Below are 23,226 nucleotides of genomic sequence, written 5' to 3' on the forward strand. Positions count from 1 at the left end.
TGTGTCCTCACCCAGGACTGTATGTGTTTCTTTCCCCATTGCTGGCCCCTCCCTTGTTTGATTTCCCATGCACCCTGGGGCCCCCCTGGTCCCCATCATGGCCCGGGAGGCTGAAGTCTCCTTTCAGTGAGTCACAGTGTGGGGGGGAGAGGAGAGGAGCAGCACCCTGTGCCAGGAGCCATCTCCCTCCTGGAGCCAGAGAGCTCTGCCCTCACCCATGGAGCACAAGGGGATCTGGTCCCTTTTTCCTCACCTCCTAGATCCCAGTCTGTCCCCAGGGAGCAGGAAGAAAGCAATTATTTTTCCCCCAAGGGTTGAAACAGTGCCCATGAACCCAGGCAGACATTGGGCTTTGCTCTCCTACCCACAACATCCTCCAGAGCCAGGCAGTCTTGGTCACCTCCCTTCCTTTGAAAGTAGCAGAAGCAAAATCTTATGTTGTTGGGTTTTATTTTGTACTCCATAAAAAAACAACACAAAACCTGACTCTGCCTTGGCTGAGAACAACTGCTGGACACAGCTGTTCAGTGCAACTCCACGGACATGATAATCACTACTGTCAGTGTTAGAATAAAAAGGAAACCCGAGCTCTCTTCTGTAGTAGCAAAAGGACTGACACCACAAGTCACAGAAGGAGGAGGGGAAAAAAAGGTAAAGGTTTCTCTTAAAAATATAGCTCTGTGGTAAGAGAAAGGGACGGCTGGGTGTCAACAAGGAGAAAAGCAGCTTGTGCTCTGCTCTGGTCAAACTGCCTTCTCCAGTTCTGTTCCACGGGGAGGGACAATAAACACATCTCTGGGCCCCAGCAGGGCAGGAGGAGGCAGAAAGTTACACTGCTCTGCTGTAAAAGTCACAGTTAAAAGAAATTATAAATTATATTTTTAAAAAAGTTGGAATTCTCCTGATGAGCTTCCTTTTCCTTTCTTCTGTTTGATCTTCACCCATAAATCCTTAATCACAGGAATGCGGTACCTTTGGGGAGAGGAGTTAAAAGCATTAGGGATGGGGAGGAGGAGAACAGCCTCACAGCTGAGCAGAGCACGGGCAGAGGCATCTGGTCCACTTCCAGGTGGCTACAACATCACCATCTAATCCACATCACTCTTCCAAGCTCCCTGTGGTCAGCAGGGACAGACAGACACTGCCAGAGGCCGCTCATCTCTGCTGGTGACAGAGGTCAGCAACATCCAAGCTGGATATCCAGTTCTCAGCAGCTAAAGAGTTGAGGTCAGACACATCCAGAGAAGCCAGCACATGGCTGCATGACATTCCTCACACTGCTCCACTCCCTGGCCCTCTAATCTAAGGCCAGGCTGGCTCAGTGACCACTTAGAGGGCACACTGTCTTCCCAAAACTGGCCCAGGAGTTCTGAATTTGGCCAAGGTTACCGCTGCTCTGAGGTACCAATGGATAGTCCCCATCTACAGGCCATGTACCTTCTCACAGTCCTTCAGGCTCAGCTGTTTTCTTCTTCTAAAAAGAAAACAGGGAGAAATAAATAATTATCATCAGCACCGCAAACATGAAGGACCCAGCAAAGCCACAGAGGCTTCCTGGATATGTCCCTGTGGAGGTGGTAGCCACCACAAGGAACATCCTGTAGTCTCCCTTTTAGCCCTTGGAATGGGATGCAGTAGCCTGCCAAGCCCTCAGCAGCTCCAGTTTCTGCTGAGAACAAGATGAACAGAGAGCTGAAGAGCAGCACTTACTCCTTGGACAGGCTCTCTCTGCCACCAAAAGGGCCCCTGGGTTTGACCCTTCCAGGGACAGGGATCTCTCCTGGGGCAGCGATACAAGAACAAGCCCTTCTTTGAGCCACCCTAATCCCAAACAAAGATCAAGATTTCTCAAGATTGGCCACAGTGAACTGCAGGCTCCTCTGTACTGCCAGCAAGGCCAGGACATGGCTCTGTTCCTTCTCCAGCCTGGCACGCTGCCAGGATGGGATGAGCACCACAGCCATGGCTCAGAACAGCTCTGCCCACGGTACCCCAGCCCAGGGTCTGGCACATACCTTCTTCTTCTTCTTGTGAACCTCAGCAGAGCCATCTGCTACAGGCTCCCCTTCAAAAGACACCTTTTTGCTTTTCTTCTTTTCTTTTCCAGTCTTCTTTTCTGGGAGACGGAAAGAAAAGCCAACTAAGAGAGGGATTCTGGTATTGTCAGCCTCTGAGAGGGAGCACAGACTGGCAGGAGAGCCCCCAGTAAGTTTCTGATCACATCCAAACTTGAGCAAGCTTTCCAGAGCAGGAACTGGATGAGGCCAGAAGCCTGCTACAGGCAGCTGTATCCGGGGATGTTTCCCTAATACCTCTGAGCCAGAGCAATTTGATCCCACCATCTGTCTACACATGTGGGTGGAATTACATAGGATTCCCTTCTTTCCATATCCTGCTGCCCACCCGCTCCAAGGAACCGCTTCAGGGCTGGAGGAGCTGGGCACATGCCAGAAATGAGAGCAAGGGGAGCTGCTAACACAGGATGGGCATGAGGTTCAGCTCAGCACAAATGCTCCAAGAGGCTTCAGCTCACCCATGTGCAACTGCCCACATGAGGGCCAATGGACAAGTCTGTCTGCTCCAAAAATAAGGGCTGCATTTCAGCAGAACAGAAACCCCAGCAGATATGGCCCAGCCAATCCATCTCCTTTTCTTTTTTTTTTTTTTTTTTTAAAGCCTACAAGATCCAGCACAGAACCAGCTCTGGTTTGCAAATGCAGGCTGCACTGCAAAGAAAAAAATGGCCTTTGGATTAGGGCAGCAGGCAGAGCACTACAGAATGGCAAGCTGTAGAAAGGTAACAAGTGACAGGATAAGAGGAAATAACCCCAAGTTGAGCTAGGGGAGGTTTGGATTGAGTATATGGAAAAATTTCTTCACTGAAAGGGCTGTCAAACACTGGAACAGGCTGTCCAGGGCAGTGGTGGGGTCACCATCCTTGGAGATATTTAAAAGATGTGTAGATATGGCACTTGGTGACATGGTTTGGGAGTGGGCCTGGGTTAATAGTTGGACTTGATGATCTTAGAGGTCTTTCCAACCCAAATGACTCTGATTTAAGAGGGAAGAAGCCAAGCAGGAAGCCAATAGGGAAGTGGGTGCTACTTACAAGGCCCTGCACTGGAGGCTGAACATGCATCAGCTGCAAGAACCTACTGCCAACTAGGCCACAAGTGTAGCATGCTTACTTTTAGCTGTTTTTTTCTTTTCCTTGCTGCCTGCTGTCTTCTCCAGGTCACCATCTTCTTTCTTTTTTTTCTTTTTGGGTACTTCTTCATTAGCCTGCCCTTTCCGTTTCTTCTCCTTGGGCTGCCCCACAGCCCCATCCTCTCCCCCCAGTTTCCGCTTCTGAGATGTTTTCTGCTTCTTGTTCTCTTTGTCTTTGCTCTTAGACGGTTTCACAGCCTTGTCTGCCGTGGAGGATGGTTTCTTCTTTTCCTTCTTTTCTTTTTTCTCCTTTTTCTTCTTCTTCTTCGCTTCTAATCCTTCCACTGCCTGCACTGCAGGGACTTTGGGAGCAGTAGTGACCTCGGTTTCGCTCCCTGAGCTTGGCTCCCCTGACTGTGGGACGGAGAGCGGGGCATGTGATGGTGCTGGGGTCACTTGCACCTCTTTTGCACCAACATCATTCTCTTTCGCTGCCAGGGCTTTCTTGAGTGAAGGTTTGCGGCTGGCATGACCTGGCTCTGTTTTTCCTGCCACCTTCTCTTTGTTGGAGGCTTCTGTGGCTTCCTGCCCTGAAGGGGGGTTGTTTTCTGCAGGAACAGTGACAAGAGAGAGAAGACAACTCAGGGAGCACTCATTACACAGACCACAGTCACAGGAGGATGGAAATATGCATTTGAAGAGGAGCATCCAGTACTCCTCACAAGAAAGCTAAACCTGCTGGCTACCTATAGCAAAGTCAAAGAAAGATGCCTCAGCCTGAGATCAATTATCTGGAGAGGGAAGGGGGTGACAACCACTCACAACAGCTTTGGCTGTTTGACAAGATGGGTGAGCACAGATAGATCAGTCCTTCCCCAGGACACCATTCCCAGTAAGTCAGGGACTTACCAAGGTGGTGGGAGTATCCACACCACCACGTTTAACCATCATCCATGGCAAACCCCAGGGCACCTGGGCCTTCTCGAGCCCATATATAGCCCTGACCTCCTCAACACTCTTTTGCATGATGTAATTATGTGCTCAAGGGGCCAACAGACCTGTTTGAGCCTCTAGAGCAGGCCAGAGCTCAGAGCCAGGCCACAGTTCACACCAGAGCAGAAGCAGCTTCCAGCTCCAATTTCTGCAATTTGCCAACAAACCAGGGAAATGGTGGGACTTTTCCTTTCTCCACAGGTCTTCCCACTTGCTTCCCCTGCTCTGCACTCCAGATATGCTACAGACCCCACACAGCACTGGGCATATAGCCCAATGGGAGGCTTAAATAACAGCACTGTGTAGCAGATGTTCTTCAGCCAGTGTTTGAATCTTCCACAGAAGCCATCACTACCTCAGCACACCAATGCAGTGTGCCTCAGCTCCAGGGAGAGCCCTCCCTGCTCCTGTTAATTACTGTGGATAAAGCAGAGCTCAGAGGAGACAAAGGCACTGAGCACTGAGCCTCACAAGCAGCCAGCATGAGCAGGGTGTTCAGGGAGAGGGCCGTGCCATGGCCAGGGAAGCCAGCAGACGGCAGCAGCACTCCATGCTGCTGGGCTCCGTGATGGAGACACACTGGGAACATGGCCCGTCCCACTGACACCCTCGCCAGTGTCACCCTCCTGTGCCAGCATGGCTTTGCTCCAGGGACAAGCAAATTCCCAACCCTGCCAAAGGAGACCCACCTGCTTTGTGGTTTGCAGCCACCTGGTTGTCATCTGTGTCGGAGTCACTGCTGTCAGTGCTTGAGCTGTCGGCTGGGGCTGCTTTCAGAGGGGCCTTGGCGGGAGAGTTTGCAGCAGTCACAGCTGCCTTCCCCGGCCCCACTTCACCTACAGGCTGGGAAGGAACCGTCTTTGGGGCCTGGGGTGCTGCTGGGGCCTTGGAGAAGCCCAGATAGCCTGTGAGGAGGGACTGAAACAGCACAGACACACTGAGGAGTCACAGCAGGGCAGTCTCCCACACACCAGACACACAGAGCTGTCTCTGCTGCTATTGTCCTCATACTCCAAGTGAAGGGCCCACCTTTGGCCACTGGTGGAGCCAGTTCTGAAGAGCTCAGGGCTACCAGGAGAGGGGCCAGCCCTGACAGACACCGGCTGAGCTGACAGCCATGAGAGCTGGCGGCCAGAGGTTCTCTTCTTTGTTCTCGCCCAGCAAGGCAGGCTTGGGGGAGGCTCCTGGCCATGAGTGTGCGCCCACGCACAGCTAATGCACTGCAGATGTGCTGCACGCCCTGCACGTTACTTACAAAGGGAATTTAATGGCTTGGACACGGGTTAAGTTACAAATAAAAGTGGGGGAAAAAAATTCCTGCTGCTATTGGCACTGTGCACCGGTTCTCCTGGTTTAACCCTTGCAAGGTACCATCTCCTCCCGTCTCTTCTCCCAGCAAAGGCACCATGAACCCTGGACCCAAGGCTGGCTGCCTGGGGAAGCATTCTAGGTCCAAGAGACTCCCTCTTCCCCCACCAAAAGTCTTGCTCACACCACTCCACTGGAGGGTCCCCAGTTCTCTGCTGGAAAACCCACCCAGCACCCTGTCTGCTATGGCTGAGGATTGAGTCCTCTCTCAATCCTCCTTAGGAGCCTGCTGCAAGACATGAGAGGATCCCAGCCTGCTCAGGTCCCATACCTGTGATGCTGCCTCTTCCTCCTCCTCACTGGACTCTGAGGAGGAGCTGTGGGCTGGTTGGGTCACTCCTGGTTTCTGCAGCGAGCCTGCTGGAAGAGTTCATCCCATTAAAACCACCACTGCTGTCTGGAGCTGGGCTCACCTACCCAGCACAGGTACTGCCACCAAAAGGCCCTTCTACCTCCAAAGAAAGAGGAGTGCTCTGCCAAGCTGGAGAGAGGGAACCACTCTCCAACTACTACACACCTCCCACAGGGTAGCAAAGCACTGTATCCACCCTGACAGCACTTAAAGCATCTTCTGGAGGGAACTGACCAGTTCTGGGGGGCTCCTTGGGTGCCTCCTCCTCGTCACTGTCAGAGGAACTGCTGCTGTCTGTGGTGTCCTCTGCCTGGGTGGGCAGTGTGGTCTGGCTCAGCTGGGCATTCTGCACTGGCTGCAGGCCTGGCTTCTTCACCTTGCCAGTGGAACTCTCTGGGAGCAAAGCAGCCTGAGGGGCGGCAGTGTTGGCTGGAGGAGCTTTTCCCACAGGAACCGTTTGCTTTAAGCTGGAAGCAGCGGGGGCCTAGGGAGAGGAAAATGAGATAGATCTGAAAGGAGGAATAAAACTAACTGCTCATGTCCATGAACTATAAGCAGCAGCCCAGAGCAGATGGGCTTGGACCACCTTGGCCCTTCTTCAGGTGACACTACTGCAGTTCGTGTCAGGGTTAGCCCAAGAATCTCTCAGGCAGGACACAGAGACCCCAGCAGACCCATCTTCTCCCTCTCCTCAGAGAAGCTCCCCACCTCCTCCATCATTACCTTTCCTGTCAGCACATTGTGCTCCAAGGAATCCATGCTAGAGCTCTCAGACACTCTGCTTGCTGGAGGGACAGCAGGAGTTTTTACCTTCTTCCCTGCGGGCAGGGTGGCATTGGCCTTTGCAGCCACCGTGCTCAAAACCGCAGTCACTTTGACATTCTGCTGGGGCAGACTCTGAAACAGATGAGAAAGAAAATCACGACAGAGCACAACCTGGAAGAAAAAGATAAAGAAGCATACACCAATCCAGCACTAACTCATGAGCCTTTCCATCATTTTCAGCACCAAGGCCTTTTGTTTTCTTTTTCCTTCTCTCCTTTACAGACTCGCTCTGCCTCCCATGAGCCTCTGAGGCCTCTGGCACAGCCATGAGCAGCAGTAAGGGTCAGCACCCCGGGAGTGCCAAAGCATTAGCTCAGTGCCCCAAAGGCACCCATCAGGAGGGCAAACAAAATGTGTTGTGCTTGCAGGCTGTGAATCCCTACCCACTGCAGCACCAGCAAGACTGCAGTTGCAAACCTTTGCATAGCCACCACTTGGACTCCAAGATGTTTTCTACACTCTAAAAATCACACACTAAGAGTTAATTGGTAAGAAGGATAAACAAAGACACCAATCACAAAAAATCTGCCTCCAGGTCCACAAGCCAGCAACAGATTACGGAGCAAATTAACAAGATGCAATTTTGTTGCCTCACACTTAAAACCTCCCATCAAACTTAATGTAAGAGGAGTTAAAAATAGAAGAGCCAGGGGCATGGAAATCGGGCACTGACGACAGGGCCAAGACACAAATGCCAGCAGAGGAGGGAGCAGGAGCCACGAAGGAGCATTTGGCCTCCTTGTCTGTGTTACCAAAAAGGCTACGTGAGCAGCTCTGCTTCTCCAGATCTCTGACAAGCTGGGCCTTTGTGGGCTGACATTTCCCTCACAAAACATCTGGCCTTCAGAAAGGAAAAGGCAACGCTCTGCCATGCAGAGCCACCAATCCAGTGTGAGCTCTCAGCCCTCTCACACAAAGCTCAAGTTACAGCAGCTGCATTATTTTATACAATCTTAGTACTATAAACATGCTTTACGCAAGGACTGCTCAGGCTGGCTGCCTGTCCATCAGCTGGCGGGAGACAGCCTTTCCATAGCCACAGCATCAGGCCAACACGGGGAAGGGTTTCCTGAGTGCACATAATGCCCCTCTCCCAGCAAAGGCACTGGCAGAGGATGGGTATGTGTGGGATATGAAGTGTGCCTGGCCACTAAGCCCTGGGCTCAGAGCACCAGCCAAGCCACCACCACATAGGAACGGACGCCACGTTCCTCAGTCAGTGTTTTTTCATGCAGCTTCTTGGGCTCAAACTGCAGCAGAAGCGCAGACACCCAAGAGAGTTTCACACCAAGGCAGCTCTGTCCCCAGGGAGCTCAGCCACAGCCTTGCAGGACTGGCATGGAGACACGAAAAGACTCCAGTGGGAGCCCTGGGATCAGCTCCATGACACTCAGCGTGCTCTCAGCACAGATATGGAGTCACCTCCCTTCTCCAAGGCAGGGTCTGGCTCCTCTAGCTGAAAGGCAGCAGGACCACTGTGCTACCCTTCAAGACAGATCCTTCCATCCTCCCAAGGCTTGCAGAAGAGGAGTCCAGAGAGCCCCAAGCTTTCGGGAGGAATCAGGCAATGGGTTGCCTTGGAGCTACACAGCTGATGGAAAGATGGTGCCTGGAAGGATTTGGCTGCTTTTCCAGTCTTACTTCCTAGAGTAGAGCAGAGGCAACAGAGTCCCAGAGGAGGTCTGGGTTCCTGTGTCTACTCATGTTCCTGTCAAAGCATCCACACCCCCCACTGCTCTCACACACTGTAAGATTGCTGTGGCCAAGATGGGCACCCAGATCCACGGACACTGCCAAGAAAACCTGATCCAGCCAAGGGGGGGCTCCCCTGAATCACATATCACCTGCACAACTACCACCTTCCAAATCCTGAGACCTCCTGAGCTGCAGAACTAGCAGCCTACACACCCAGTGCATCAGCAGCTCCTCACCTGAGAAGGGGGGACTATTTCATTCTCTGAATCTGACTCCTCGCTGGAATCATCGCTGCTGTCCACAGCTGGAGGGGCTGTGGCTGGTGCCGAAGCCAGTGCCTTCTTCACATTTGTTGGCTGGGGCACAGAATTGGTTTTCACTGCAGGAAAACCATAAGAGATTGTCATTGTGAGAAAGAGTTGCTCTCTGTGGCTATCCAGAGCAGGAGCTATCACAACAGGCCGCACTGTTCCATGTGCAAGGGAGAGGAGGAAACCCACGAGGATGCAGGTGAGGGATCCTGGTTACTACCAGGAGACTCACCAGCTTGTGGAGGCTGCCTCTGTGCTGCAGGGGACTCCTCTTCACTGTCAGACGAGTCACTGCTCCCACTTTCTGAGACCTGGCTTTTCAAGGTGCTTCCCACTGCTTTTTCAGGCGGCCCAGCTTTAGCAGTCTGGCTCAGGTTGGGAACAGGCCCGGGCTGTTCTGTTAACCTCTTAATAAAACAGAAACACAGGCCCAGAAATGCCGTGTTAGTACAGGTGTTGTTTAGGAGTTTAAGTGCAGTTTCAGCTCAAGTTGGGTTTTGTTTTACCCTAACACAGCTGTTACCAACACTCCATCCTTGGCACGTTAGGAGTGGAAAAGGCTTCAGTTACTGCCTGGACTGAGCTGCTGTACACACATACTTCTGCATTTAGCAATTTGCTTCTGACAGGAAACCCGAGAGTGTTTCACTCACGAGCATGCAGGCTGACAGTGCTCGTAAGCACACAACAGTAATTCCTTCTTCAGGCAGAGACACTGGCTGGACAGGAGCCTGAGGAGAAAGCACTGCAACCCCAAGCCTTTCACTTCAAGGAAGAGTTTTATTTAAGTATGACCTACCCACAGCTCAGGGAATCTACTGAGCTGGGAAGCCTTGTGCCATAACACTTGCAAGATTCAGAGACAGTAACAGAGCAGCTACATCCTAGAGGTGCTGGAGGGCTCAGTGTTAACACAGGGCTGTCACAAGGGTTTGGGGACACAGAGGGCAGGCAGAGATAGACTGGGATTCACCTTGGAAACTGATGTGCCAATAGGTCTCAGAAATCCCCAGACAACAAAAAACCTCTGACACCTACTTTCTACAGCACCTGTCGACACTGATGTCCCAGGACAGGCCACAGGCCACTTCCCAAAGCAACTGCTGTGTCAGCACTAGGATGCCACAGTCATCTCAGTCCCAGACACACAACTGCCAGGTGAGACTCTCTCTCTTCCTGGCCCCTCTCCCAGTTTGTGCTGAGGGCTGCAGACCCCCGTCCTGCACATTGAATGCTAGTGGTGGCAGAGGGACAGGCAGCACTTGTGCAGAAATCTGGGAATTTCACCCCCCACAGATACTCCCCAGGCTCACAGTGCTCTGCACCCACTCCGTTTACTCCACTCATGGCTCATCTCCGGGCTGCTCTGCCAAAGAGTACCTCGTGTTTGCCAGGGCAGGCAGACCCTCTCCCCCTGGCATGTGATGGCAGCCTGCTTTGGCACTCAACGAGAGAGTCCTGCCCAGCTGCATTGCCCCTGCCACCCCCTGCCATGCTGCCAACACAGTGATATACCCCAGCAGCAGAGAGCACCAGCCTAGCAGGCCCCCCAAAAGGCCAATCCTACCATGCCTCCTGGCACAGCCCTGCCACAGCCTGCCACTGGGGCAGTGTTTATCATCTCCAAGCCAAACACTAAACAGACAACAGCATCTGCATGTTTATCCCATTACAGAACAGCTCTCTGAACAAGCCAAGTACATTTTGACTCTGCTTAGAGAAACAGAAACCTCCACAAGTGCTTGGGGAGGGGGGACTGCAAACCTCAATTCTCCGTTTTGTTTTGATACCAGTGAGTCACAATCTCCAGGAGAGAGGCCAGATTTGCAAAGCTGAAGAGAGAGAACTACTTGAAGCATACAGAAGAATTCACACGCATTACTCTGAGCGTGCTAGCTCCTCTCCCTGCTGTCCCAAGCACTGCTGTGCAAGGGAAGAGCTTACCAAGATCAGAGCCCACTCACTCAGTTTTAAGCCCTTCATAGCAACAGGACTGGTTTCTCCCCCTGTGTGGATGCACAGCACAGGGCTGCTTGATTTCCTAACTTAGCAAGGGAGTGGGAACAAGCTGCCATGCAGGAGCATCCTAACACAGAAAGAACACAACAGCATCCACAGAGAAATCACCGTAAGGTTTGCACAGCCTCAGGACTCCTCAGATCTTCCTGGGAGGAGGCCAAGGTCCCTCCATCCCCATCAGATGGATGACAGCTGCAGGTGGGATCAGACTGGCAGCACAGCCGAGTTACACCCAGGGAGCAGGTAACACAGGCAGAGAGCTTCTGACAGCTTGGGAGTCACAGGTACTGAAGTAACTCGGAGAGGAGGAAAATAACTCAAGAGGAAATCATTTTTCCTGCTCCCTCTCCAGCCCCCAAAGCAGGAGCTGCCTGTGGCTCCGTGAGTGTGATGACTCAGCTCCCGCACAACCCATCTGCCACTCGCTGGGTCCATTTGCATTATGCAGCACTGCATGACAACAGGGGGAACAACACTGAGCCACGTGCGCCCAGCACGTTGTACAACCACATTCCATCGCTGCCTGTGCACCACGGAAGCACCGTGGGATCGGATCGGGATCGGGACTGGGACCAGTATCTCGGCTGTGTCACGGCCCAGCAAAGGTACAGCTGTCAAGTGCTCAGGAGGGGCAACAGGGTTCAAAGAGACTCTCTGACTTTTGGAGATCTGGCCTCTCCCCATAGGGCCTGCGGTCCAGGATATAAAGTTGCGGGCACAGCTCCTGCTAGCGTAGCCCACGCGGGTTTTCCCGGGATGCTCAAGGAAGACACGGGTTCCCAACACGCGGGTTCACGTGCATCTCACACCTACTCCTTGTAAACAGAAGCAAAAGCCTGTCCATAGAGGGTTCAAGTGCCACCTTTGACTCAAAACGTCCAGGAGAAGAGGCAGAGCAGAATTAGCTGTTCTGAAAGAAAAGCAGCTCACAGCATCTTTAGGGTCAGACTGTCCCCCATCACCATCCTTCCCCCCCAAAAATATGCAAAACACCTTGTCAACTTCTTTAACTAAATATTCCTGAGTCTTCAGGGGTAAACATACCAATTAAGCAGTTCAATTTAGGCATGATGTTCATTTTAATTGTGCTAATCCACCCCCACAGGGAAGGATGAAGCAGCTTCCAACGCTCTGTATCTGTTTGGATCTTGCACAGAAGCCAGAGGAAGTTGCAGGATACAGTAAGTCAGTGGTTAGCATATGCCCAAGTAGCAGATGGTGAGAATGAGCTAAGAAGAGTTTGACTGGGAGGACAGGACTGTGGACACAGCTAAGCCCAACGGTTTGTCTTCAGGCTTCACTCGTGGTCTCTGCCTGTAGGTTACTAACATGGGAAGAAACAGCCTGTTTGGCAAAAATAGAGCTCCCTCGATGACAAGCTCTTCCTTGCTGTGTCAGTTTGCAAGAGGGAAGATGCTGAAGTGGTTAAACCAGCAGGTAAAACTTGCTGCTGACAGCTTCACAGAATCAACACTGGAGGAAACAAACCTACCCCAGCACATCCTTCACCTACAACCCTGCTAAAACGGACGAGTCTCGATGGTTTTGCAGCAGGACCCCATGGCACAGCTATTAAAATAGCTGCTCCTGTCACCCAGAGCTGAATCCTCACATACAATCAATCATGCAGGAAGAGAGCAGCAAGAGCTAACTGTTAGAGATGCGTCCCCCTCCACCCACCTTAGCAGACCAAGGCTATGAAGACAAAAATGCAGAGCCTTGCTGGCTCCTGCCTGTCAATACTGAAAGGACGTGTTGACAAAGAGCCTCCTTGCACGGACACGTGAGGCTCTGCCCCCGGCTTCTCTTCCTCCCTTGCAGACAATATGTGCCATCTCCAAAAGGCTGCTTTCAGGGCACTTTCTGAAGGGCCCTGCAGCTCAGAGTCAAGGCAGAAGGTCTCAATACAACATGTGGGATTTAATTCCCTTTGAGTTTAGCCACCTGGGTCCAATCTGAGCTCATGGTTAAAGAACTCAAACCAAACCCTCACAGGAGAGCCAAGACCAAGCTACCTGTGACCCTGCACACAAGGTCCACTCCAGAGGAGCAATGCACGAGTGAAGAGAACAACTGGTATCAAACAGGGTACCCCCCACCCTCCTCTGGTATGGCTGAGTGAGCAGAGTTAGGCTGTACTTGTTGCTTCCAAGCAGGAAGATCTTCCTCTCTAAGGGAGATGCAACATACTTCTGCTGTTTCAAGAGATCAGTATTAGCATTTAAGGGATAAACATCTGTCTTGCATACCCCATCCCTTGGCACTGGGCTGAATAAGGATCACCTACCTTCTGGCTGATGGGCACAGGGAGATCCTCCTCTTCACTGCCTGAAGAGTCAGAGCTTTCCACTGGCTTTACACTTTCAGCAGGCTTTGTGGGAGCAGCAGTCCTTCCCAGCAGGGTTTTAGCCTGCTTTGGCACTGCTGTTTTTGGTGCTGGCTTCCCTTGTGACACTGGAAGTGCTTTTGCTGGAGATGCTTTGACGGAAAGTGATGCTGCTGGTGTAGGTTTCACCGGGGATGGGATGGCCTGGGAGGATTTTGGAGGTGACTTTGTCTGGACAAGACATGAACAGAGTGAAATAAGGCAAATTCTCCAGCAGCATAATTCATTTGCTTAAACTGTAATCAAGGGAAGAGATTTCAGAGCACCCTGGGAAAGGCAAACCCTGAAGGAAGTTTAGTGACTGGCAGGACACAAGGAATTCTTTCATCTAGCTGTGTGGGGATAGTCTCCCAAGATGAGAAAGCAAGACCAGATATTCTTCATCAGCCTGCTGCTACTAATAGTCCCCTCCAGTGAGGTACAAGGCAGCACTTTGCACTCTCCACAGCTGGGAAGCTGGACTGCACTACAGCTTGACAAATTAGACACTATTTATTGCTATTTAAACCTGAGGAGCAAATTCCACCACGACAATTTGCCTCTTCAGATGGTAAAGGAATTACTGGGAGGCTTTTTTATTTAAAAGTACTGATGGATTTTTTTGTTTTGTTTTAAGAAAGGCACAGTGGGGTGATTAAAGCTCAGAGCCAAGACACTGAGGTGCTTTTGAACACCCCACGCCTTTTCCTCCCACCCCTAACAAGACTTTGCTACACACTACGTGCATTTACAACATTTTCTTTTCACTGCAGTTCCCAGCCCTGAGAGGTGTGCAAGGAGAGAGAGAGTTTCAGACAGACGCACTTGGGTTACTGAAGGAAGTTCATCTTCACTGTCTGATGAGCTGCTGCTCTCTGATGTGTCAACGGGCTGCGCAGCCCCTGGAACCGTTGTGGATGTAGGTTTGGTGTGGCTTGGTGCCAGCACTGTTTGCTTCACTGCATTCTTCTTGTGAGACACCAGAGAAGTAGGTGCACTTTTCACAGGTGCTGCATTAAACTGTGCTGCTTTCACAGCTGGTTTTGCCTGGTAACAAAAGGGAACAGGAGAATCAGGTAACACCTCAGAAGAAAACGGCTGCATGGAATGTTTTAAAGCAAGCTGCCTTGCTAACTTTGACCAGGACAGGCTCGTTCAGACCCTTGGATTGTGGAGTATCTGAAAAAAGCCAATTTCTTCACAGACTCCCTGACTACATCTGTGAAACTGCACGCCAATCACCTCCTACAGATCAAAGGATCTCCCTCAGCTTCAGGCACTAGTAGAAACTGGGATGGAATGATTGATGCCAGCAGGGGTTAATGGGGCTCTAAGCCACATAGCATGCTCTCTGGCTTTGGGGATCTCACACACCCAAGGTAAAGGGTGTTGTCAGAATACAGCATTGCAGCATTTCCTCTCATCTCCAAAAGAAGGGAAGTGACTTCTTAGGGACAAAGAATGTGTTGGAGTGGTTACCTGGACGGCTGGAGTTGCCAGCTGCTCCTCTTCCTCAGAGGACGTGTCCTCACTTGATTCCTCACTGCTGCTCTCGGCAGCCCCAGCCGCCTGCTTCGGCTCTGGAACACAAGCGAGGAGATGTCACAGCTGCTGCCTGCTCTGAGCCCCCAGAGAGCGATGCTAATGTGGCTTTTGAAGTCAGGGAAAGAAAACAAGCCGCAGAGAGGGCTAAGGGATTTGCAGGGAAGAGGACCCAGCCCTGCTAAAAGCATCAGTGGCCTGCTGGGAGCAGCTTTTCCAGACAAACACTGGCCCACAAACACCACTCCAAGAGTGCAGGCAGAGATGGGAAATGCTTCCTGGCCACCCTCTGACCCTACGGGGAGCTGCCCAGCCACACGCAGGGGCACCCAGCCTGGCTGGGCCTCCTCTGGAAAAGAGCCAAGAGAAGGATCATTTTCAGAGCTTCAACAGTCTGTGCCTCACTCCCCTCCTCCAACACACACATACACACACACACTTCAAAGCACTTAAAGATTTCCCTAAAGACTTCAAAACTCCAAACTAATCATTTGCAATTGGGAATAAAGAGAAAACGCTGCAGTGCCTTTCAAAAAAGCTGAAAGTATCTGTAATATCAGTACTGCATCTCTTGTGGACACACTATGCTGTTACCCCCAACCCTGTAATGCTGGGTGCTGCCAGACAGACATCTTAGCACAGGATCTGCTGCTTGAAATGGGAGCGAGCACGCTGGATTCATCCCACGGAGCTCCAGAGCTGGCTGCTTTGCAGTGTTCTAGCAGCCTCCCCAAGGAACAAGCATCACTGAGCTTTCCAGCAAGGGAGCTGAAAGGAACATGCTGAAGGCACGTCTCAGACCCGATTCACAGCAGAGCTGGAGCACACACACACATTTACAACACCCTGCAGGCTCCTTACCCGCTTTGGGGGCTGGGGCCTTCGGTGTCTCCTGTTCCTCCTCGCTCTCGGATGAGGAGCTGCTGCTGCTGCTGGAACTTTCCGGTGCTTTGCTCACTACTGGTGCTTTGCTTTGCCCTACTTTGGCCACAGCTGCTGTGGCATGTTTGGGTTTCCCAGGAGCAGGCAGTTTCTGGGCCTTGGCTGGAGCTGGAGCTGCAGCCAGAGCATTGGGCTGCTGCTTGTTGTTGGAGAGCACAGTTCTGTCGGGAGCAGGGAGTGCCGCTGCTCTGCCCGCCGGGGCAGTGGGCTTGGGAGGAGAATGCAGGGAGTTGGCAGCTTTGCCACCCACCACAGCTGGTGTTACCTACAGGAGACATGAAAATTAGAAGCCTACACACAGATGAGGGGCTAAATTGGAGACAATGTACCTTCAACAGCAATCTGGCAACCAGGCAAGCGCTTTAAGGAAGGATTTGGGAGACAGATATCTGAGAGAAGGCTTATGGCAGCACAGGAGGGTCATTTTAATAACAATTCCACCTCAGCTCACAATTCTACACATGCCAAGGAGTCTGGGACAGTCCTGGCCTCAGAGTACCATCAGCCTTCAAAGCCACAAGAATTGCCTTACCGCCACTGCACCTTTCCCAGCCGGCGTCTCCTCTTCTGACGAGGACTCATCCTCCTCACTGCTTTCTACAGTCACTGCTGAGTTTGTGGCCAGAGAAAGGCTGGCTGCTGCACAGGAGAGAGCCACAGAACAGCTCTGTGAGTGTGTTTCTCACAACAATGTGGCCTCTGGTTTGCAGGAAGGTCCCAGCAGCAGGGCAGGGGCCCATCTCCACACCTACCCCAACACCACCATCACTGCTGTCCCTGTGACAGACAAGTGCTTTGCTCCTCCAACCCATCCTTCTCCCCAGCACCAAGACAAGAAACCTGCCAAGATCTGCAGGTTTTCAAAGGCTAGTCTACAGCAGATGAACTGAGCCAAAATACATCAGACACATGGGTTTTTGTTAGACTCTGCAAGCCAACGCCACCCACATCAGCTGCACCAGGGATCTATCCCCACTTCAGACAGGGGCACTGGCTTTCCAGACCAAGTCCTTCCCTCACCCATGTAACAGGCCCATCCTGCTGACCCCACACACACCTGGGACCAACTAGTGCTCCACAGTGGACAGCGAGAGGTTCCCAAGGTTTCATCCAAGCAACAACACCCATCCCTTCCCAATGAATCATAACAGCTTTTTTTCTAGCTTCAGCAGACATCTGTGCTCCTCAGAAACTCCACATGAGAAGAGAAGAGGGTGCTAAATTAGTTGTCCTATTTTTCTATGAGCACAAGGGAATAGCCATCACTTTACAAGCATCTTCTCTAGCCAAGCAAGTTGGGTTGCTCCTACACAAGCCTCCAGTCCTACTCTGTCAACTCCAGGGAGATGAAAGGCTCCTACCATTTGCAGCTTTTGCCTTTTCTTTCTCATCCTCTTCTTTCTCTGAGCTCTCAGAGCTGCTCACAGGATCAGGAATTCTGATCTTTTCTGGGATGGCTGCCTCGTCATCACTCAACTTTCTTCTCCTCGAATTTGGGGGAGTTCTAGGGAAGAGAAATGGTGTCAAAACCCATCAAATACATCTTGAACAAACTGCAATACAATTACTCATTTACTGTCAGGTGAGGCTCCAGGACAGGCAGTGTAATTCCTCTACGGCTCCTAAAGGGATGGGAGAAATAATTCTCTAACCTGCAAGGGGCATCTCTAGTCCTCAGGGAACTCCCAAGAGCAACATATCCCTGCAATACTCAGGAGATACTGAACCTAGACCTTTTTTTTCCGTGCCCTAAGCAGACTCTTTCTCACTTTAGCAGAGAAGTAAAAAAATATATGGTCAGGATGGTGTTCAACGCAGAGCTAAGGCATCCTACACAACAAATTCCATCTCCAGGAGGCAGCTATAGCCACAGAGTAGTAAGTGCAGCCTCAGGGTTAGGGCAGTGATCCCCAAACAGGTCTTGGTATTCCACAAGACCAGAAGAAATGAATCTGAAGGCTGTAAAAGCCATTTGAACTTGGGCTCCCGGGTCAAAAGGGCAAGAAAGTCAGGTTGCAGAGAGGTTTAAGAAAGAAAGTGGCTGGACCTACAGAAGATATGTTGGAAAAAGGGGAGGAAGAGGCCACAGATAAGCATTAAACACTTAAGCTGTTCAATTGGGTTAAAACATTAAGCTGGAGAAAGATTCCTCCAGGCTCTAAATCCTACCTGACCAGAACAGATGATGTGGGCTAAAGTTACCCATGCTTTCATTTGAAAATTAAAGAGAACACATTTGCTTTATTACAAGGATAACACTGGGCACAGAGTGTGATTCATACAGGCAATACTTCTAAGCTCTGAGACACACAATTATCAGAGGCAAATATCCTCACTTCTGTGCCAGTTTAGCTCATTTTATTTGTTCATCTGTTTTAAAAACAAGATTAGTCCAACAATTTGGCGAGTAAAGATTGTGCTTGTCACCAGAGCGTTCCAGCAGCACAGCTGTAACAGCAAGTTTTGTGCAACAGGCTAAGCCAAAGGCATGTTTACTATTCCAAAGTCCTGGTAACTACTCCAATAATCCTTTAATTGTTTTAATAAAACAACATGCAGCCCACACAGGCAGCTCTGATCCTGCAACACCTTCCTGATCCAGTGGCAGCTGACAGTACAACACAGGCTGCTGTCAGTGATCAGGAGCTCAGGGATTCTGTGTGAGGGGAAGATGTGGTGTCTGCTAGCACTGTCCCTGCAGCTTTCCAGAGCATCTGAGGGCTGCAGGGCTCTGGCTGCTCCTAGGACTGAGCTGGTCCAGCTTTCTCCTGTCCCCAGGCACCTTTCTACCCACTCACTCCCTGCATCCTCTAAGAGTAAATGCAGTTCTGGAGGGAGGCCACTCCTGTAACTGCAAGTCTCAGCTTTCAGGTTCACTCTGGAGGAGTTTCTGCAGGACAGCACCAAGGACACCTTGGTGAGATGGGCAGGAGCCACAGGGTAATTTAAGGAAGGACATTTTAGGGTCAAAACCCTATGGAGTGACAAGATGTAATAACTGCAGCTCAGTCACAGGAGCACTCCAGGACACCTTCTGGATAAAGAGAACTACTGGTCAACACATCCCTCCTTCTTACTCCAAACCAGGCATAGCTCAGGCAAATCAGGAATAACAGACATCTTTGTGGGGCAGGACGACAACAGAAGGGTGACACTGGAGAAAAAGGAATTAAACCTGATGCAAGTCCCCTGTTGCCCCCAGGTTTAACAGCAGCAGTGTCTGGGAGTGTTTGCTGCAGCAGGCAGGGTAAGGTCACCATCATCACCCACAAGAGCAACAAACTGTTTTAGAGGCAGGAACTGCAAACCTCTTTCTGTGCTGCTACACCCTCACCTAGACCCAGCTTTTCTCCTGCCCAAGTGTGGAGCACAAGAGCAGGGACCAAGGCTGCAGCAAGGCATGAGGTGTTCCAGCAAAAGCACACCTTTGAGGGAAACACTTCCCAAGGCTGCTGGTACGGCTGCGCTGAGGAGCATCCTCATTCCAGCACTCCCAGCTCCAGGAATTCCCTGGATAACCCAGCGCTGAGGCTGCCAAAGGCCTCCCTGCAGCCCTGCACTCCAACATCCAACCAAAGCAAACCCTGGGTAGATGCCACTGTCACTGCACCCCACGGATGGGAAGGCCCCACACTGCGGACCTTCCCGTGGGGAATATGTAAGCACTGGGAACACATCAGGGCTTGAAAGGACAGGTTGAAACCAAAAGATGTCCTCTGAGCCAGATCATCTGTGATCTATGCCAAGGTTTAAGTCCCTGCAAGAGCTTTGGCATTTCAACATCTGCTCAACGTCTCTGTTCCTGGGTCAATGCTCCTGCAAAGCACGTGGCTTTAAAAAGAAAGTGAAACAGAACCAGGGAACAGATTTCTGACAGTAAAGCACTACTGTGAGCCTCATAACATTTTAGTATTAACCAGCACTAACAGTATCAGCTGCTCAAAACTAACGTAACAACTTATCTCCAAGCTCAGGAAATTTTAAAACCACAGTAATCTTGAACATCTGAAAGGAATTGCTGTGAAACCACAGGTTAGGAGAAAAGTCTGCTGAGCACAGTTATCATTGGAAATACTCTGATAACTGGGAATTCTAGCAAATAAAGATCACACATGCCATGTTAGCACAGCCTGGAATCTACCTGATACTCATTTCGTCCTTTGACTTACTTTTCCCAGTGAGTAAAGATGTCCTCGAGAGAGGTCGAGAGGGAAGGGAGCAACTTCTGTGAAAGCAGAAGGAACACCAGTCAGGCATCAGCCCCGTCTCGAGATGCGACCACCAGAGACCGCAGAGGCCCGTCCAGGAACCCGCGGGCAAACGGGACCATGCCATCCCCACACACACGCTGCCGGTGAATCCCGCAGGGCAGCGTGTCCCCCTGCGGGTCTCTCCGGCAGCAGCACGTGTCCCGGTACGGGACAGCGCTACCCGGCGGGCTGCCAGCCTCCTCCGTTCCCCCGGGCGGCTCGGGGCCGGGCCACCACGTGGGCTCAGCGGGCCAGCGTGCAGCCGCGGGGCCACGAGCGCAGGGCCCCACGGCCCGCACCGGCGTCGCACCCGGTGGTCGCTGAGGGCGCCAAGGGGGTCCGGGCCCTGCCGAGGCCCGCGCGCTCCGCGGGATCATTCCCCCCGCTGCGGCCCTGCTGCCTCCCCCGAAGCCCGGGCGCGTCCGCCCCCGTTACCTGCCCGGTCTGCGCCTGCAGTTCGCGGGCGGCCCGCGCGAAGCCGCCGCGCAGCAGGTGCTGGTGGATGAGGGCGAGCAGCTCCCGCCCGCCACCGGCGGCCATGGCACTCCGCGTGCCGCGCCGCCGCGCGTCACTTCCGCTTCCGCCGCGCCGCACCATGGGAAATGTAGTCCCGGAGGGGGGCGTCGAGGGCACCATTGGGGGGATCTGGTGCTAGCGGGGGTAGAGGGGGTCGCTCCGTGGGGGTCTCTCGCACCGCCCCCGGCAGGGGATGGAGGGCGATGCAGGGCGGCTGGGAGTCACCTCATGGAGGCCCCGCACATCGCCCTGGTGGGAGGTGGAGAAGGGAAGGGCGAGGAGGGGGTGTCGCTCCATGGGGGTCTCACACACCGCCCCGGCAGGAGATGGGGGAGGATGGAAAGGGGGGTTCGCCCGGCCGGAGCTGGGCCCCTCACACCCCCTCGGCAGGAGGTGGGGGCGCTCTGGGAGCGGAGGGGGCGGGGGTGGCACGGCGGGGGTTACGGCACCACCACCGTGTGTAATTCTGTGCGTTTTGGAACAGATTTTCCTGCAGGATTCATCCACGGCGCTCCGGAGCTGAATCCTCGGGGCTGATTTAATGCTGAGTGGACATTAAGCTGCTGAGAGGAGCCGCTGGCGTTTTAGGGGCTAAAACAAGCAAGGGGCGAGAGGGAAGAAGCTGCTCCTGATGCAGAGCAGCTGTTGGAGAGGGGCCTGTGACAGAGGGGCTGCCCCGCTGCCACCCCCCGCCCCGCGCTGATACTTTCCAGGAAAAAATCTGGCTCCCATCACTTTGGCAGAGGTTTATTTTTGGAAGGTTTAATAGTGTCCATGGTGTGCCTGTCGCTCATTCAAAATACAGACCCTTTATTCGTGTTCATAGGCAGGATTAAATATAAAACTGGCATGGCTCCAGCTGGCTCTTGCACCAAACGTCTCTGACACCAGCATCGTCCAAAGCTGTAAAGCCACGGTCCAGGTGGCAGTTTTACAGCTCCTGTAAATGAATCCCAGACCTGGCCAGTCCTTTCTGGGACTGACCTCCCCCTGCACAAGTGGTCATGGTATGAACATGGCCGTGAAACACGCAGTGACAGTGTGGCTGCCCCAGGATGGGGTCCCAGCTCAGCTACTGCTGCTCTGAGGTGACCTGAGGTAACCAGGTCTCAGCTGGTGGCCTGGTTTGGGGCCCTGGTTCTCCTTACTGGAAAGGAAGAGCCACATGGAAGCATTCTTGGGTAGAGAGCACAGAAGGGTGTCTCTTGGGGAGGCTGTGGAAGGGGCTGAGTGGACAGAGGCAGCCTGGGGACACTGACTTCATGGCCTCTGAAAGTGTGGTTGGGTGGAGATTGAGCCCCCAGGGGTTCACAAAGGGCTCTGTCTGCTGCAGGTACGTGGATTAACAGATTTAGACTTGCTTTGACATGGCCTGGAATGGCTTTATACCTCCAGGAATTGCTCAACTTGCTTTGTTTATATAAAACCCTCCCCCAAATCTGAACACCAACACAGCTCCCACCAGCAGCCTGGTGATTACAGGAGCTGATGCTCGGGGCTCAGGCAGGAAGGAGTGGAGGGTCCCTCCTGGTCAGCAAAGCTCTCCAAACAAATGTCAAACTATTAATGGTGCAGGGAGTTGCAAAAACACCGTTTGGAGAGGTCTAGGTGGAGGGTGGATGGGACATTTAATGCTGAGAGGATGACAGGTGACCAAGTCATCAGGTGCCAGTGGAGAGACAAAGGAGAGGAATACATTCTGACAACCCTCAGGGGTGGGACAATGTAGACAGACACTCAGCTCAGGTACAGGCAGGAGAGGAGAGCACAGCCCTGCAGGGCATGATGGCAGTGTACTGGTCTGGGGTTGGAGGTGTTCTGCCAGCCCAGCTTTTCCAGAGCTCTCCAATCTCTGTGCCAAGTGATGATGCTTCACAGGGTGTCTGGGGAAACTGGCTGCATTAGTTTCCCCCTGCATTTGGGTGCCAGGAGTCCAATAAACCCCTGCTCTGCTGCATTTTCAGGCCTCCTCCTCTCCCATGGCTTGGGACTCACATGTACTAGAAAGCATAAAGGGTTTGGCTTTGACCAACTTCATGGAAGGGAAAAAGACAAAGGAGCACAGATGGCAGGAAACACTTTCAGGAGAGATTGCTCTGGAGGAAGGCAAATAGAGGATGTTAAAGCCCTGAGCGCTTATGCACAAATGGCTTGAAAAATTGAGTCCATTTCCCCGCCCCCCCAAGTGTCTCTTCGCAGGTCTGCCACAGTTCAGGGTCACCTGAGTCCAAAGATTCATACCCTCAAACCACGAATACCCTCAGCAAACCACATCTCAGGGCCTGGGAATAACACGACCCACTTGAATGAAGAAATCTGAAAAAAAATAATATGTACGCTGCACCACAATTACAGGTAGAGAAGGTATTTGAGGCGGTTAGTAAACATGTCAAAAAATAAATACAGCTATTCAGTCAGCAAACAGCTGCATGATTATAACCAGGAAAATATATGCCAGCCCAAAGCCAGCTGAGACCCAACAACACGCACTTATTAAGGAGTGGTTTTTGTGTGTGTGTGTATGCATGTGTGCATTTTTTGGAGGGAGGTTGAAAACATTTTGCCCACTCTTTATTTTAGGAAGGTGAATATCCCTGGTGGATTTCAAAAGCCAAACTCTCGGGTATGAGTTGTCCATGCCAAGACACTGAGTCACGGAGAGATCGGAGGAAGCTGTTGGAAATCCAGACAGGGGATAAAACAGCTGTAATTGAGGAGCCAGCTCAGCTCCATCTCTAATAACCACAGAGCCCTGTCCCTGTCCTCAGCCTTCAAGCTGAAGGCTTTGCTCACTGCCACTTTCACATGCTCTCTGGTTATTGCTTGGGGTCAAACTTGTCCACACCTATTCCATTCTGAATGACTGCTTATGTCTGGGCCAAGCCCAGGTTCAGGGAGTGT

The 23,226-nt window shown here is 52.1% G+C and overlaps 1 protein-coding gene across 4 annotated transcripts; it reads right to left on the reverse strand.

The window, feature by feature from the left end:
- Positions 1-851: 851 nt before the first annotated feature.
- Positions 852-20,374, reverse strand: TCOF1 (treacle ribosome biogenesis factor 1). 4 transcript variants are annotated; one of them, XM_064672035.1, is made up of 18 exons: positions 20,245-20,374; positions 19,729-19,784; positions 16,921-17,063; positions 16,092-16,198; positions 15,479-15,824; positions 14,555-14,655; positions 13,901-14,122; positions 12,998-13,267; positions 8,924-9,098; positions 8,617-8,759; positions 6,584-6,757; positions 6,095-6,344; positions 5,780-5,868; positions 4,830-5,058; positions 3,189-3,755; positions 2,016-2,116; positions 1,438-1,474; positions 852-972 (listed from the first exon to the last, which is right to left on the reverse strand). In XM_064672035.1, exons 1-17 carry the CDS (start codon positions 20,347-20,349, stop codon positions 1,442-1,444), a joined length of 3,111 nt encoding a protein of 1,036 aa, XP_064528105.1. In that variant the 5' UTR covers positions 20,350-20,374; the 3' UTR covers positions 852-972; positions 1,438-1,441. The 4 variants fall into 4 exon arrangements, with proteins under 4 accessions (XP_064528105.1, XP_064528108.1, XP_064528106.1 ...); XM_064672038.1 differs by lacking the exon at positions 852-972 and having other exon boundaries at positions 1,311-1,474; positions 6,671-6,757; XM_064672036.1 differs by lacking the exon at positions 852-972 and having other exon boundaries at positions 1,311-1,474; positions 5,780-5,865.
- Between the last annotated feature and the right edge of the window lie 2,852 nt (positions 20,375-23,226).

This window comes from Pseudopipra pipra, chromosome 15 (genome assembly GCF_036250125.1).
Source record: "Pseudopipra pipra isolate bDixPip1 chromosome 15, bDixPip1.hap1, whole genome shotgun sequence".
Taxonomy (NCBI): Eukaryota; Metazoa; Chordata; class Aves; order Passeriformes; family Pipridae; genus Pseudopipra; species Pseudopipra pipra.